Raw genomic sequence first — 16884 nt, forward strand, 5'->3', positions numbered from 1 at the left:
TATCTAAATATCAAATTACTCTACTTATTTTTTTGAAAGATCATTTTAAAAAATATCAACTAAAAAAAATCTTCTCTTAGAAACAGGCTCTTTGTATTCATATACATCAATCTATGAGTTTACTAGAAACGTTGTTAATTATTGCAATTTCTAATAAAATCTACTCTTTAATAAAAATATTCTTTTCAGGTTTGTTATTTAGGGCCGTGAAATGAGTTAGTCCGGTCCATTTAGATCCGGCTCGTTAAGTCTGCGGGTTAAACGGGTTGATCCGTTTAAACCCGCTTTATTCGTGGGACAGAATTTTTAGTCCGGACTGTTTATGGTCAGCCCGATGGATTAAACGGGTCAGTCCGTTTATTATTTTATTTTATTTTTTGAAAAATATTTTAACAAAAAAATATCATTTTTAGGTCAAAAACCATTAAAAAAATATATTTTTGTTGATGGGTCGGATTTTCGGGTCAGATCGGGAGAAATATTAACTAAAAGTGCTACTTTTTAAAAAAAATGTTAAAAAAAATTAAACGGGCCACCCGTTTAGTCCGTGGGCTAGCCCATTTAATCCGTCATTTTTTTTGGGTTAATCGGGCTCAGTTCGTTTAGCCCAATATTTAAACAGGTTTAATTTTAGAGACAAAATCCGCCCATTTAAACAGGTAAACGGACTGACCTGATGAGTTTAGCTCATTTTGACAGTCCTATTGTTATTATACCTGTGTTAACAAAAGAATGTTCTAGATACCATGTAAAAATTTCTTTGCCACAAACATCTCCTTCAGATAACGAAAGTCTTGTTCCATATTCCCATATACTCTCGAGCTTTTCTCGCACTGCGAATACCATCTTATCTACTAGAACCACCCATACTCAATATTCTACTTCCTTTTATGTATCTATTTTGTCTTAATCTCTCACAAACGGCATCTAGGATAGGTTCAGCCATTGAAGCAACAATTTCTTTTTTAATTTCTCACACCACCCTGGTAGATCAATGACTGATTTTTTAGTTATTATGAATCACATTTACTAATCAGTAATTACACATACAGAAATCTAAACACATTCGCAGACAAAAAATAGATGCAAGAAGAAATTTTAAAATTATAATTTGTATCTCTTTAAAATCTGAAATAAGTCTTCATCTCACTTGTCATTAAATGTGCATGTATACCACATAAATGACCTCCTTATATTTTCTGGTAAGCGTCAATGGCTCATCCATTGCTCCACGTCACAGCCACTGAGTTTGCATTTCTAGCCTCCTTAAAAGTGGATGGAAGAAAAGGATTTCAACTATGTTGCAAAAATAGCATATTGGAATAAGGCTGTCAAAGTTTAATTACAACTAACTTTCAGCAATTGATAAGTTCTACCTCTATCCAAGAGCTTGAAGAAAATTCTGTATGTGAGCAATGGGAATAGAAAAAAGCAAGAGTCCAAATCCTATAATGGCATACTGAAAAGGACTTCCCATACAAAAGTGCTAGGGACCAGATTACCAGCCAAAGTACTAATTTGCTGCACAAATATCATAGGGTATAATTGTTACTCTTATAGATATCAAATCAATTGCATCCAAGATTTTGGATACATATAGAATAGTTTTTAAATAAATACAGAAAACTCAACCAACTGATATTTCAAGCATATATAAATGTTTTTCATAGAATCTCTAAAAGCTATGTTAGATTAACATAATATTAGAGTTTAATTTTAGTATACTATACATCTATACTTCAATTTATATTGCTTAGAAAGTGAATGGATTATACGTTCCTTTTGTGAAATTAATTAAAATATCATTTTCACAAGAACTACTTAACGTGTGAGAGAGGAAGAAAAAAGGAAAAAGAAAAAAGTAATAGCTCACCTGGAATCTCCAAAACAAAGAATAGATGTATTTGTTGATCACATTAGTTTCTGTAACAAGAGGTTCAACATTTTGATATATCCCATAAACAAAACTATCCTGAGATGGGGGATTTAAGCATGCAACAGCATCAGTATTATTGTTCCATTGATTTGATGTCTGGTCAGGTTGAAAGATTCCATCATGACCATGTTATTAGATTTATGAGGACATGATATTTACATAATCCAAGACAATAATCAGAATTATTTAATACAGTTGTTCAATAAGATATGATATGAAGGACTTATCCATCGAGAATAAAAAAGTATAAAGCATTATTGGGATAAGCATATTCAGGTGAAAATTCTAGTTCGAGCCTAAATCTCATTACATATGACAACATAACTGGCACTATGACATTACAGTTGTCTTCGAGTTGATCATACATTACTTTCATGCTTTTTTTTCCTTCTTTCACTCTTATTATAGTTTGAGGTTAGGCATTCAGTTGGTACCTTCTGATACTAAAACCTATAACAACAAGAGCTTGCCTCCTCTTTAATAGACTACATGGCAGAGATTAGTGTTTGTGCTTGGTGTATGTTAATATTTAACACGATCATAATTTTTTAATTTTCTAATATGTTACAGTTTGTATGGACACCTTAAAGTGTATGATACAGTGGTATCATTGTTATCATTCGAGTGTATCGAATGGCACTCTACGAATCGAGTGATGCGCCAATTTGGGTATGTACAACCTGCCCTTAAGCCTGAAAAAGTCATTAGAGTGGAAGACCATTGCATTACTTTTCGCAAAGTACAACTTCATGAGTGAAGGGTGATACATGCGGGATTGACAGAGGATTGGGCAACCGTGCAACACTCGATTGCGAGAACAACATCCCCTTCCAATTTGAGATTTTAGACCAGCTGCTAATTACCATGATTGATACTTGGGTTTATTCAAAGTATGACTTGAGATTATTAAAGGGAGTTTCTCAGCAACCACCTCAGCCACCGACTTAGCAACAATTTCCTTAGTATGTAGTATCTCAACCATTTCCTTATTACCGCCCACAGCCACCACAACAACTACAGTACAACCACCACAGCTATCACAGCTATCACAGCCACCACCACAAACATTAAACAAGAGCGCGAACTACAGTCCTCTATACTTAGAGTTCTCCCCAATCCCATCGCAAATGCCTTTTGTTGGGGATGATCATATCCAGCAATGGGTTAACACCAGTGTGGGTAGTTTTTCGAATTGGACCATATTTGAGCCATAATAGGGGTTGTCTCAACTACATCGGGTGTCGGTCGATGTGGCCTCTCGTCGAAGGGAGACTACTTCTAACCACACTTCAAGTCATATGTCGGTTGATTCCCGAGGGAGTGGTAGCATCGCTTCTCATATTTTATTCGATACAGCTTGTGTTGATCTACCACTAACTAGGCCGAACAATCCTGACTTGAACGTGGTACAACAAGGGGTTGTGACGAGTACAACCTTGGTGCATCTACTTTGGGAGAGGCAGTTGGGTTGGGTACGCCCGAGAGAGGGACAGGTGGGTTGACTATGACCAATGTCAGTGTTTTAGGTCAGGATCATCTATATAACCTACGGATGGAGAGAAATCTACCATATAAGTTTATTCCATCGGGGTTTGATAAGGGGTTAATGAGCAAGGGGATGAAGTGGATGTTCGGAAAAAAGTAAGCGGGTGTTCATAAAAAAGTTGTGTAAGTTTATTATATTAGATTTTTGTGTAAGTTTATTTGTATTTTTAAGTTAATTTTTGTAAGTTTATTGTATCATATTTTAATTTTTTGTATAAGTTTATTGTATTAGATTTTTTATTAATAATAGAAGTACTTTGCTCATTAAAAGTTGTGTTTTGTCATATTTAGTTGTATTCAGCTGTAAAATTAACAGAAACTTTCAACTATACTAATTCAAAAAGTTAACAGATAAATTTAAATACATTAATTTATAAAATTAACTTTAAAATACAAATACAACGACCAACAAAGACCTATGAACCACCACTGCTACCAACCCCACTCGGTCCAACATACTGAAGACATCGACTACGGCAATGACCCTGTTTACCGCAGAGATGGCATATTCGAGGACCTTTGGGTTGACCTTTCGACGTTCGCCTCAAGGTAGGATTAGCAACCAACGTCGGTTCCGAGTAACCAGGCCATGTCTCAGGATCGCCTACTGGGACAAACTCCACTCTGTAGACCTTGCGAATCTCTGACATCTTGTATACATCATTAACATACACCTGCCAATCGAGTCGCTGGTTAACATAACAAGCAATAACGTGGCAACAAGGTAGTCGTTTCACTTGAAAGTGCCCACAGTCACACACCCGCCGCGCAAGATCAACAACTAACACTTTTCCACTAGGCATTTCGCGCATCGTGAACACCTCATTTCTTCCATCAAACCGATGCACAACTAAATTTTTTGCACGTTGCATATTTTCTTCTATGTGTTGAGTGGCAAATTCAGAGTAGGTAAATCCAGCACGCTTGTGCTCGTGAGCCTCAGCACTCTTTTGCGTAAAGAGCTGGTCCAAGCGATAATATGTTGCTCAGACAAGGGCCAACACAGGAACATTTCGGACACCTTCCAACAATGAATTTAGGCACTCGACTAGGTTTGTCGTCATGTGACCCCATCGATGTCCCTCGTCAAATGCCAATACCCACTGGTGAAGTTCGAGATTGTCACACCATCGGGCATATCCCTCACTTCGCTCTTGCAACTTCTTGTAGTTGATGTTGTACTCGTCCACTGTTCTTGAATAACCTGTAAATCACACCGTACATTGTCATATTAGGCACTACCAACCATCATAAATAGAAATAACAGTAGCGTCAAATACCTATATTGACAACAAGCTTCTGCAAGTACGGGTCCTTGAATGCCCTTAAGAAGTTGCAACTGATGTGTCTAATGCAAAACATCCACCATGCTCTTGGAGGTTTCCAATCACCGTTGTTACGATTTATTGCTGCCCGTATTGACTCATGTCGATCAGAGATTATTCCCACACCGACTTTTCTAACAACATGCCTTCTTAAATTACTGAGAAAAAAGTACCACGTATCAGCGGTCAACCCTTCCACGATGGCAAAAGCAATCGGCACAATGTTTTGGTTCCCATCTTGTGCAACTGCAACCAAAAAGGCACCTTTATATTTTCCGTAAAGGTGTGTGCCATCAACTTGAACTAAAGGCTTGCAATGCCGGAACGCTTTATAGCATGAATTGAAACTCCAGAATACCCGCTGAAGTATCCTGACACCGTCCGCCTCTTCACTCCCGTTACATAAGGGTCGTGTTTCTATTTGGACAGTTGAGCCAGACATCTTCTGAACCATTGCTAAGAACCACCACGACAAAGCTTCATAAGATAATTTCCAACCACCAAAAACTCTGGCTATCGACTTCTGCTTTGCCAACCAAGCCTTTCGGTAACTAATGGTATAGTTGAACCTTGATTGGACTTCTGCAATTATAGATTTCACCTTCATGGATGGGTCGGTTTCAACCAATGGCCTTATAGCCTCAGCAACCATGTCTGAGTCTAACTTGGAATGATCTTGTGAAACTGTTCCTATGGTGCACGTGTGCCTCCCGTTGTATCTCCGTATCTCCCAACAACCTTTCTTCTGTATCAAGCTGGTTCGGATAAGCCAATCGCACCCATGGCCATACATCTTGCATTTTGCATAAAATGTATGTGGCTCGGACTTATAAACAGTGTAATCGACTCCTCTAGAAATAGTATAGCTCCTAATTGCCTCGACAATCGACTTTCTAGAACTGTACTCCATTCCGATCCTAAATTCTCCTTCCTCAGAATCAACAACACCTATAGAAAAAATAGATTGTCACTCATTGATCTATCCAAAATATAAATTAAGGAAAATGTATTACTCATTCATCACATACCTATGTTTGCATATTCAGGAAATTTCGGTACATGTATGGTGTCAAGATCCAAGCTACGCATAAAAGGTAAAACGTCCATCGGTTGACTGACTGCAGGTGAAACCACCACATTTTTTATTATTGCCTCACCTCTCATATCACCATTCTCATCCTTCTCACCAGCTTCGTAGGTAGCTTCAAAGTCCTTTTCGCTATCACTGTTCATTCCTTCGTACACTTCAGCTCTATCATCTTTCATATCTGAATCATTTTGAATCTCACCAGCATCTATATTTTCATACTCAACATACAACTCAATCTTTGTCTGTTGCACCTGAGTCTGTCGGTGAATAAGGAACATACGCTGCATATTTGCATCATCAATGATCGACATAGTATCAAACTATATTAAGCTACCAAATATAATAACGGGATTCCGATATAGAATATTGCTCACTCTCTTTAAGATATCACTCTCTATATTTTGACAGAGGCTGTACTGTAACTCTGCGAACGTCATGGTGTACGGAACCACAAGCAAAAACGAATTTTCACACTCAAAACTCACCCCCTCTTGAGTATTTCGTATAATTTTACCGTTGTGATACACCACTATCTTTGCGGTACCCTCCATCACACCACCAACACACAAACAACTTTCTTCTTCGCAATTAAGTAAAATGGAAATGAGCGTCGCCTTATATAGACAGAACACCCAACATGCCCCTGCGTGTTGCCTTAGATGTTGCCATGTGACTAACACGTGTCTCGCGTGCTAACCAAACACGTCCCCTATGTGTTCATTCTGCTCTACCTGCAACATCTATCCATCTGAAATGATACCAAATAATTCTATTTCTAGTAAAAATACCAACATTTTTTTCATATAAAAAAAATTAACCCCTAAAAAATTGTTTTGTATTAAAAGAAATTAAAAATTGTATTAATTTAAAATAAAAAATTAAAAATACAAATTAAAAAGAAATGACCATAGAGTTGTCATCTCAACTCAACCGAAAAAGATAGGGTAAGTGACAGGAAAATTACAGAATAAATGACCATTTGTACTCATAAAAGATAACAACGCTGACATATGTACCCACACTAAATTGAAATTAAACTTGTACCCATGCAAGATGTTCTTCGTGTCACAAAAGTATCATGTCTTTAGAGGGTTGGAGTGCCATGTAGAGTACTTTTGTCACATAGAAGGCATCTTGCGTGGATACAAATTTAGTTTTGATGTAATGTGAGTACATATGTCAGCGTTTTCATCTTTTATGCGTACAAATGGTTATTTATTTCAAATTTAAAATGATATGTCAGCATTTTTATCTTTTATGCGTACAAATGGTCATTTATTCCAAATTTAAAATAAAGAAAATCCAGTTCCACTTTTTTTTTTTCCTTTTGGTCATACACTCACAAACACTAAAGGTTCCATTACTATTCAGCCATAACTGAGATTCAAACCTGGGATGTGGCTTCTATGAGGCCAACATATTGGCCATTGGTGCAATACTGCAATGCCTCTGCCACCCCGTTCCACTCTTCTAATCTGTGTTTTCTCCCGGATCAAGTGATTTTTCCCGATTTGCATACAGATCCGTGCAAGTTATCCCGATTCTGCTCTAACATCGGTGGGTATTAAACAAAGTTATATATTAAACAAAGTTGGATTAATTTGTTTCAGAATAAATACTTTTTTATTTTATTTCAAAATAATTTTCTACCAGTGGTGATTTTTCCCGATTTGCATACAGATCCGTGCAAGTTATCCCGATTCTGCTCTAAAATCGGTGGGTATTAAACAAAGTTGGATTAATTTGTTTCAGAATAAATACTTTTTTATTTAATTTCAAAAAAATTTTCTACCAGTGGCCCTCCTAAGAATGAGATACTATACCTTGACAAAATCTCACAATCAAATCTCACACTATGTATTTTGTACAATCTCACAATTGTAGTACTCTTCGTGATCTAACCCTACTTTCTATTTTTCGTTCGAGCATCCATTGTTTTTATTTTTTTCTTCATGCTTTTATGGATAACTCAACTCAAAAATAAAGAATACATAAATACAGAAGATTCAAACAAAATAAAGCCTGACAAAAAATATTTAAATAAATAAAGACCGAAAAAAAAACAAGTAAATAAAGACAAAAAAAAATAAATATGGCAAAATAAATAAATAAAGAAGACAGTGCTGTTTGAACCAACCGTGATGATATATACTCAGGCGTCACCGAAGAAATTCCTCATCGTATTCGCCGCTGCTTCTTTCTCTCTTCGCTCTCTCTCTCTGACAATTACAGATTTAGATATATGAACTATGAAGAAGTTCTCCTCCCAGCTAGTGCATTCTATAATATATAAAATTTCTATCAAAACCCTAAAAGCCCCCGCACCTGCAAAACACAAACTGCGAGAAACCTAAAAGCGACCGTACCTGCAACACGCACCCTGCGTGTTGCGAAAATGATAACGTCCGCGTCAGCCATTCACCAATCTGATTCATTTTTTGGGCATTTACTAGTTACAATAATTTTCTTATTGAAAATTTTCAGACTACAATCTTGTCCTTTATTATTTACACAATTACGCGTTTGTATATGGTAACGAATAACGATACTCACACTATATTTTAATTTTAATTTTAAATTTTAAACAGCAGAATCAGCACGACTTAGACGTTTCTTCCTGTATCTCCATGCAACTTGAATACGAATTGCAGCTAAGGATCTCCAATAAGGTGATTCATACCTACAATAGCAACACTGTTACCGAATGAATCATGGATTTGAATTCCTAAATTGAAGCTTGATACAAATTTAATGGAGAAAAGAGAAGTGACCTTAGGGCTCCTTGAACACGCGGACTCCGCAAGAATCTTGTGAAAAGGATTGTGACTTCTTCAAGATCTGCGGCGCGGAGCGAAAATGACTCTACATTTGTTAAGCACCTCACTGTTCTGTTGCTAAGCAACCTTTGTCCAGGAAGCCTTACTTTTCTACCATCTGCATGGAAAATCATATTGATACAACATTCATAAGTCAAAGTACCTAGATGAAATCTGAGCTTGTTTGGATGGCTGTTAAAAAGAATGTTAATGAATTTTTAGTAGATTTGATAAATTTTTACTACTAAAAATAAAAATATTTTAAAAATAAAAAATTTGAAAACTACAATTTACATCAAATTTAAAAAGATTCTTTTACTAAAAAAATAATATTTTTATATTATTATATTCAAACATAATTCATAGATAAAAAAAAATATTTTTTCATGATATATTTACTCTTACTTTTTCAAAAGATAATTTTAAATTATCAATTAAAAAAAATTCTTATCTTAGAAACAAACCCTTTGTATTCATATACATTAATCCATGAATTTACTAGAAAAGTTGTTGATTATTGCAATTCCTAATGAAATCTACTCTTTAATAAGCATGGTTTTTTCAGGTTTGCTAATATACCTGTGCTGACAGAAGAATGTTCTAAATACCATGTTAGAAGTTCTTCGCCACAGGCATCCCCTTCGGATAACGGAAGTCTTATTCCATCTTCTCCGACACTCTCGAGCTTTCCTCGCACCACGAATACCATCTTATCTACCAGACAACCCATACTCAATATAATACTTCCTTTTATGTATGTCCTTTGTCTTAATCTCTCACAAATGGCATCTAGGATAGGTTCATCCATCAAAGCAAAAATTCGAACCTGCAAATGTTGGGCACAAATTCCATTAAGAATGAAAGCAAAGTCTTCATCAAAGGCCACTTTTAGTATGATTTGACAATAATTTGGCTGTTTATACAACTCGTGTTTAAACTTGTATTCAATTCTATCATGATAACTTGTTATAAGCATGATACCAGTGCATACTTTCTTAATAAATTTGAAGAGATGACGCCTTATGTCTCTCTGTAGATCTTCTGGTAAATTTTCCATAAGCATTTCTTCGTTAACTCCCCTTGTTGCAGCCCAAGAATAACGTTCAGCCTGTCGTACTCTCCTACAATGTAGATGTACTATCTGAGTTATACATTATGTGAGTAAAAAGTTTCATGCAACACCAAACCTAAACAAAAATGACAAATAGAGGACATTCTATTTTCTTAATATTGACTTATTAAGTTCAGGTCTATCACTAACTTCTCTTATGTGTATATTTCTATATCACAACCATTTTTAGCGCTAATAACTTAATTCAAAACGATGCCAAATAACACGATCTCAACAATTATTTCACATCCATTGCAGGATTATGTGCACTTTTAAGGTACATAGTGATAAAACATATTCATACTTATTTCTTTTGGTGACTATAAATCAGATTTACTAGTTGCACATACAGGAACATAAACATATTTGCAGGCAGATAGAAGTAGATGCAAGGAGAAACTTCAAGTTATAATTTGCATCTCTTTAAAATCTGAAATAAGTCATCATGTCACTTGTCATTAAATGTGCATGTAAACTACAGAAAATGAGGAATTTATACCTTCTTAGATTTTCTGGTAAGCGTCGATGGCTCATCCATTGCTCCACGTCACGTCCCCTGAGTTGCATTTCTAGCCTCCTAAAAAATGGATGGAAGAAATAGATTTCAACCATATTGCAAAAGATAATATATTAGAATAAGGCTGTCAAAGTTTAATTACAACCAACTTTCAGCATTAGGTAAGTTCTACCTCCGCCCAAGAGCTTGAAGAAAATTCTGTATGTTACCAATGAGAATAGCAAAAAGCAAGAGTCCAGATCCTATAATGGCCATAGTGAAAAGGACTTCCCACACAAAAGTGCTAGGGACTAGATTACCAGCCAAAGTACTGATTTGCTGCACAAATATCATCATAGGGTATCATTGTTACTCTTACATACATCAAAATCATTTATGTATCTTCACTTGGCAAGTAGTCTAAAAGTTATGTTAGATTAACATAATATTAATTAGATTTTAGTTTTGATATATTATACATCTATACTTCAATTTATATTGTTCAGGCAGTCAATGGATTATACATTCCTTTTGTGAAATTAACTAAAATCATTTTCACAACTAGCTACTGAATGTGTGCATGAGAAAGAAGGGGGAGGGAGGGGGGGGGGGGATAGGAAAAAGAAAAAGGTAACAGCTCACCTGGAATCCCCAAAACAAAGAATAGATGTATTTGTTGATCACATTAGTTTCTGTAGTAAGAGGTACAACATTTTGATATATCCCATAAGAAAAACCACCATTAGATGGGGGATTCAAGCAAGCAACAGCATCAGTATTGTTGTTCCACTGATTTGATGTTTGGTCAAGCTGAAAGATTCCATCATGACCATGCCCACAATCAATGAATACCATGCATCCGGGGATCTTAGAATTGTGGCAGGCATCTCGCAAACATTGGTTAACCCTCTCGAAGAAAGAAAACAGTAGAAAAGGAAAAAGTTAGCAAATAAAACATCAATTATACTTCAATTCTAGTTTAGCCATCTATTAAATTATTGAAGGAAACATAATAACTGTGATAGTCTGAATTTCACTACCAGTATTGCAGTGCTAATTAGAAGGATCAGATTTATGAGGACATGATACTTACATAACCCAAAACAAATAATCAGAATTATTTAATACAATTGTTCAATAGGATATGATGTGAAGGACTTATCCATCAAGGCATCAAGAATCAACAAGTATAAAGCATTATTGGGATAAGCAAATTCAGGTGAAAATTCTAGTTCTTGAGCCTAAATCTCATTACATATGATAATATAACTGGCATTGTGACATTAAAGTGTGTCTTCAAGTTGATCATACATTACTTTTATGCTTTTTTTTTTTCTCTTTCACTCTTATCATAGTTTGAGGTTAGGCATTCAGTTGGTAGCTTCTAATACTGAAACCTATAATAACAAGAGCTTGCCACCTCTTGAACAGAGGGCGACAAATCACAGCGTATCATATTTTTTTATATATTTAAAGGAAAACAAGCTTCGAATGCTGTTTTCACTCACCTGCAGACCAAAGAGGTACCAGCAAGAGCCAACAACATGTCCAGATAGCATAAAAATTAGAAGGTTTATTATAAAATTTGCCCAGGCTGACTCAAATATAAATCCTGATGGAGACTGGCCAATTAGCATAGGCAGAAATCTAAACAATCTGGGGATGTACTGCACAAGGATCGCTGCACGCAGAAGATTCTTAGCATAATTTGCTCCCCCAAGGGATTTTGGCAAGACAAACAATATCATTATCTGCACATATTTCACTATATATGTCATGGAAAGGAGTATGGTTACAAAATGGCTAAATTTCAAATAAGTTGAAATACAAAATTCCAATAAAGTCAAACTAATCAATGACAATCTCAATATAATGGAAGCACCAACGAACTTTGTGTTTTCCTTTTTTTATCAAAGATGTATGGCAACTAAAATCCTAACTGTGCAAGAACATACATTATATATTAGAAAAATATACATTTTTGGATCTCATTGCCTTCATAAAAAATAAAAAATAGAGTCTGAAAGTATTCATGGTGAAAGGGAGATGGGAAGACATCATGAAAAAATGGGTATTTGAAAATTGAAAAAACATGACAAGCAAAGAAAGGGAGATGGGAAGACATCTACCTGAGGAAGAGGAAATACAACAAATAAGTCAAGAAAAAAATAACCCCGAAGGTAATGAAGTGCGATTTCCTTCGGATGGTCCTCTAAATCTCCAGTACCAACCACCCTTGACTCAGGAGAAACATAAGCCAATTTGAACTGCAAAGTGGCAATTTGGTTGCATATGTAAGCCTTTAATAACAGAAAGTTGGAAACTAGACGAGAAAACTTAACATCCATGCTTAGAATTCATAACATAATGCATAGTTATTTTTCTTCTCTATTCCCCTTAACAAGGTTATTTACTGTATGTCATATTAACTTCAGTAAATAACAAATATCCTTTAACAACGGGGAAAAAAGATAAAAACATCAATACTCTGAAGTCTAAGGTTTGTGGATTGGAACAGAAAAAACATCTATGATTCAAAGATATATGGAACAATTTCAGATGAATTGAGGCTAAGATTGTGTTGAGTGACTCAACAAGATATCAGAAAATCCTCCACTTGTATTATCAATGCAGTAATGTTCCACAACCATATATTGATTTGTATAAATTAGAAGGAGTGCAAAGGAACCTTTTTAAAATGGTAGTTATAGAGAACATACCTGGAGAAGAATGTTAAAGAAATATACCAAATCATTCAAGCTTCGAACAATAACAAGTGTTGTTGTCATTGACCAGTCGATAACAACACAATTATGATCCTACAACCAGTGAAAAGAAAAAAGGTGCAGAGTAACCTTAGGCATAGTATCAAGGAAAAATAAGAGACTGCAGCTTCCAAGATGTTGCAATTAAATATTATCAGAAACAATCATACCTCTCGTGCATAAAATACAAAGAAAAATAATGGATCCACAAAAATAGCAACCAAGCAAAAAATGGCCAAAATCTTGTTCCATTGTTGTATGACTTTAGTGTGAGGATTTATAACTCCAGGAATGTACGAACGACAAAGGGAATAAAACTTTGTTGCAAATCCCTTGGCGTCCCCATAGAGAGCATTGTGGAACTGCAGGCATTCAGAATATGAACAAAAGTAGCTTACATTATGCAAAAGTTATAGACCGATAATACATGATAAATATCTACAATAAAATGAAGATAAAGAATAATGATACGGTTCAGCTTCGAATAGTCTTAGAAAAATTTCTATTGACTATTGATAAACAATGAGACAGCTTGAAGTACCCATGTGACAATAACTCAAAGTGAACAGTGATAGCAACAACAAAAGTAATTTCAGCAGTCAGGAGAACAAGATGCATTGGCGCAGCTTGAGTAACTAAAAGGGTTTTGGTCAAGATACATTTAGTTCCTTTTGGTTAATACCGTTTTCCTGTTATTATGAATGCAGATCTAGGTAAATACCAATCGAAAGTGCTTTTCACAGAAATACCAGTCATCATCTTGATGTATAACACAAAATAAATACTAAATTATATAAATATTACGATGATACAGATTACAAGATAGATACTAAAGTATATCTATTGAAGCAACTGACAATAGAAACAATGTAAAAGGTAAAAAAAAGATATGAATAATTATGAAAATTATATAGGCTACTTGAGAATCACATAAGTCAATTCATCAAACATCTAGAAGGCTATACTTGCATTTAGAATCAAGATCTATACCATGAAAGGCTATGTACCATTAAATTTTCAACTATGATGCTACCTTGGGATCAAATATTGTCGAAGATTTTGAATTTTTATGTTGAGAAGACTTGAAGTATGTCGGGCAAGTAGTGCAATAAGGATCATTACACATTCCAAGTTGTCCAGACCTCATTAAGTGTTGATTTTCCTTATCATGGTTATTATGCCAGTTATTCGAACCGGTGCCACGGAAAGCATCAAATTTTTCTGTCTTTCTTTCATCTTCTTTTCTTCCTGTACCAACCATCCTCTGCTGTAAATGACTTCCAGTTCCGGCAGCATATAGTGGACCGCTCATTTGTGGAAAGGGGGTTTTTCTCTCACTCTTCAGTGGACCAGTGTGTCCAACAAGACTAGTTTCGCTATCATATGACTCCAGGGTGCTCATAGGAATTGCAATTGAACTTTGTGTCCTGGATAAGAATCTCTGCAATTTGGAATTCAGGGTCTCATCATATTGTTCTTCATCCTTTGATTCCTTTCTCGACAGCATTGGCAGCTCATCATTTTTAAGACTAGCCATGGTTCCTTTCCAGTTCTGTAATTTCTTCCCAAATTAACCTGCCACTGAATACATAACCTATGTATCATGTAAGTTATCTTAATTTTGGAAACTTGAAGTAGGAGAATATAAATAAATAATAAAACTATAAGAAACTAGTGACTGTGTCATAAGGCTTTATTAGTCCAAATACAGAAAATAGCGGAGACAAAAATGGAGATAAAAGTGTGTTTGGTAATAATTTCAAATTTGGAGATGAGACCGTTTAAAAATTAGTATTTTTTTTTTAAATCCTTACACATAATATAAACCCAAATAGGATGTAGTATGTGTTCAAAATTACTATTAATAGAAGTTTCTTAACATTTTGCTTTAATAAATAAATAACAAATACATTAAAAATTTAAATTCTACATAACCTTAACATGTGGCCATAGCAGCTGAACCCTATAAAATATTATAAGAAAATCTGTCTGTCCCCAATTTCGCATAGCTTATCATTACTACCTAAAGATACGATTTTCTCCATAGTTGCATGTATTAGTCATATACTCATATTATTAATCTTTACCGAAACTCAAATTGGCTGCAAATTTTCTTTTCAAAGACGAAGAACTATCACATTTTTATAACTATAAAACAGAAACATTGAGAATAAGAAGTTATTCCAAGGAGTGCTTGTTTTGAAATTAAAAAGAGTAAATCTATGATGGGTTTGAATACTTGAATGCATCCTTGTAGGTTTGGATTCCCCTCTTAATCATTAAAATGGATCACGTATTAAGAAAGAAGTAATGAACTCCCTCATAACAAATCCTATGAAAGCTTTGAGAGAAACAAAGCAAAAACAAACCCTAATCATATATCTAATTGCAATGAATACATACATAATCCAATCTCTAGTTTCTGAAACAAACACAACTCGTCTACATGGAATCAGGCTTATATCCTAAATGGGCAACAGCAACCAAATAATAATAATAATAATAATAATAATAATAATAATAATAATAATAATACCAACCAAAAAAAAAAAAAAAAAAAACCAACCAAAAAGACAATGTAAACATAGAAAGAGTAGTACTAAGACCTGTTAGGAAGAGGATTTTTGAATCAGCCAGCACGAAATTAAGCGATGAAAAAGTTCATTTTTAAGAGCTTGTTGATAACTGTAGAAGAGGTTCTCCTCTGAGAGAGTTGCTTGGAAGACAAAGAGGAATTGAAGTCTGAACTGAACACATTTATGACTTCAAAGAATACCATAAAAAATTAGAGCTGTAAAGCTTACAAAAGACTTCAAAGAATAAAGAGAAATATATAAATATAACAAGTAATATTTGAAAAGTCAGTCTTATGAGCTATGAGTTTATGACATGTGATGATGTGAATATATGTGATGATCGATTAAGACAAAAAAGATAAATAAATAAATAAAGTAGTAAAAGACTGTCGGAGTATGAATTGCCAGTTTGCCATTGGTTACGTCATGTTATGAAAATTGTATCCTAAAATTTATATAGTTGAACAAAAATAATCATAATAATATGATAAAATAACTAAATATTAAATATATATTTTAAAATTTAAAAATTAGATTTTAATATTATGTTTGTAATTATTATTTAAAGTTTGTGATTTTTTAATTTTAAAATTTGATAATTTCATATTAAGATAATATAAAAATAAATTTGTTTTAACTTTTGGCATGTATTTTTTAAATAATTATTTAAATATTTAAAAAAAATTGAATCAAATGCATAAGGTTTACCAAATACAAATTTTTTTGTCATCTATAAAAAAAATTGATATTTTTTATATTTTCCATATTTTTAAATTATTACAGATTTATTTATCGTTCATATTTTTTTTTGTATTATTTTTGTAATCATAATAAATTTTTTATTATATTTTGATGATTTACCCTCAATATTTTTAATTCTTTTCTTCATTTACTTTATAATACTGTTCATATTATGTCCCAACACTAAGATTCAAGTCTAAATAAAAGGCCCAATCTAAAGGTTGGCCCTCACTTGACACCGACCTTCTCTCAAGAAGTCGGATCCAATGATGATTTGCTCTAAGGAAGTTGGGATATCAGATTAGCTGGCAAATAACACACATTCAAATAAGTAACTTCCCTTAAAATCTCTCAACCCACTTTCAGGAGCCATATCTCAACTTCCCTAAGATGAAAGGACGGTTATCCACCTAAAAAGGTGGAACTACTCTAACGGTGGTTATTGGTTCACCACTATAAATACACTGACACCCCTCAGGTATT

At 34.3% G+C, this 16884-nt stretch overlaps 3 protein-coding genes and 1 long non-coding RNA gene across 7 annotated transcripts; all 4 read right to left on the reverse strand.

Annotated features, from left to right (window-relative positions):
- Positions 1–986: 986 nt before the first annotated feature.
- LOC140178987 (uncharacterized) lies at positions 987–1991 on the reverse strand. The gene is made up of 3 exons (XR_011872303.1): positions 1874–1991; positions 1377–1521; positions 987–1265 (listed from the first exon to the last, which is right to left on the reverse strand). It is a non-coding gene; the product is annotated as an uncharacterized lncRNA (long non-coding RNA).
- A 1746-nt stretch (positions 1992–3737) lies between these two features.
- LOC112750843 (uncharacterized) lies at positions 3738–7436 on the reverse strand. Of its 2 annotated transcripts, none has more exons than XM_072216863.1 (4): positions 7287–7436; positions 5835–6627; positions 4762–5754; positions 3738–4685 (listed from the first exon to the last, which is right to left on the reverse strand). In XM_072216863.1, the coding sequence occupies exons 2-4, from the start codon at positions 6205–6207 to the stop codon at positions 4468–4470; spliced, it is 1584 nt and encodes a 527-aa protein (XP_072072964.1). In that variant the 5' UTR covers positions 6208–6627; positions 7287–7436; the 3' UTR covers positions 3738–4467. The 2 variants fall into 2 exon arrangements, with proteins under 2 accessions (XP_072072964.1, XP_025655515.2); XM_025799730.3 differs by having other exon boundaries at positions 5835–6644; positions 7287–7404.
- Positions 3898–4293, reverse strand: LOC112749010 (uncharacterized). The gene has a single exon (XM_025797268.1). The coding sequence runs from the start codon at positions 4291–4293 to the stop codon at positions 3898–3900; it is 396 nt and encodes a 131-aa protein (XP_025653053.1).
- Positions 7437–8341: 905 nt separating the features above from the next.
- Positions 8342–15962, reverse strand: LOC112750838 (probable cyclic nucleotide-gated ion channel 20, chloroplastic). Of its 3 annotated transcripts, none has more exons than XM_025799714.3 (13): positions 15691–15962; positions 14118–14665; positions 13255–13446; positions 13040–13138; positions 12449–12586; positions 11828–12070; positions 10962–11228; positions 10513–10658; positions 10323–10400; positions 9704–9833; positions 9292–9538; positions 8668–8830; positions 8342–8576 (listed from the first exon to the last, which is right to left on the reverse strand). In XM_025799714.3, exons 2-13 carry the CDS (start codon positions 14619–14621, stop codon positions 8477–8479), a joined length of 2307 nt encoding a protein of 768 aa, XP_025655499.1. In that variant the 5' UTR covers positions 14622–14665; positions 15691–15962; the 3' UTR covers positions 8342–8476. The 3 variants fall into 3 exon arrangements, with proteins under 3 accessions (XP_025655499.1, XP_025655500.1, XP_025655498.1); XM_025799715.3 differs by having other exon boundaries at positions 8342–8590; XM_025799713.3 differs by having other exon boundaries at positions 14118–14678; positions 15691–15895.
- Between the last annotated feature and the right edge of the window lie 922 nt (positions 15963–16884).

This window comes from Arachis hypogaea, chromosome 15 (assembly GCF_003086295.3).
Source record: "Arachis hypogaea cultivar Tifrunner chromosome 15, arahy.Tifrunner.gnm2.J5K5, whole genome shotgun sequence".
Classification (NCBI taxonomy): domain Eukaryota; kingdom Viridiplantae; phylum Streptophyta; class Magnoliopsida; order Fabales; family Fabaceae; genus Arachis; species Arachis hypogaea.

Coding starts and splice junctions, on each gene's coding strand:
- LOC112749010 (XM_025797268.1), bottom strand. CDS start 4,293: ATGCGCGAAATGCCTAGTGGAAAAGTGTTAGTTGTTGATCTTGCGCGG.
- LOC112750843 (XM_072216863.1), bottom strand. CDS start 6,207: ATGTCGATCATTGATGATGCAAATATGCAGCGTATGTTCCTTATTCAC. Junction 5,755..5,834: donor TCCTGAATATGCAAACATAG/GTATGTGATGAA, acceptor TTTTTTCTATAG/GTGTTGTTGATTCTGAGGAA. Junction 4,686..4,761: donor GAAGCTTGTTGTCAATATAG/GTATTTGACGCT, acceptor TGTGATTTACAG/GTTATTCAAGAACAGTGGAC.
- LOC112750838 (XM_025799714.3), bottom strand. CDS start 14,621: ATGGCTAGTCTTAAAAATGATGAGCTGCCAATGCTGTCGAGAAAGGAA. Junction 10,659..10,961: donor CTTTGTTTTGGGGATTCCAG/GTGAGCTGTTAC, acceptor ATATTTGTGCAG/CAAATCAGTACTTTGGCTGG. Junction 9,834..10,322: donor TTACCAGAAAATCTAAGAAG/GTATAAATTCCT, acceptor TCTACATTGTAG/GAGAGTACGACAGGCTGAAC.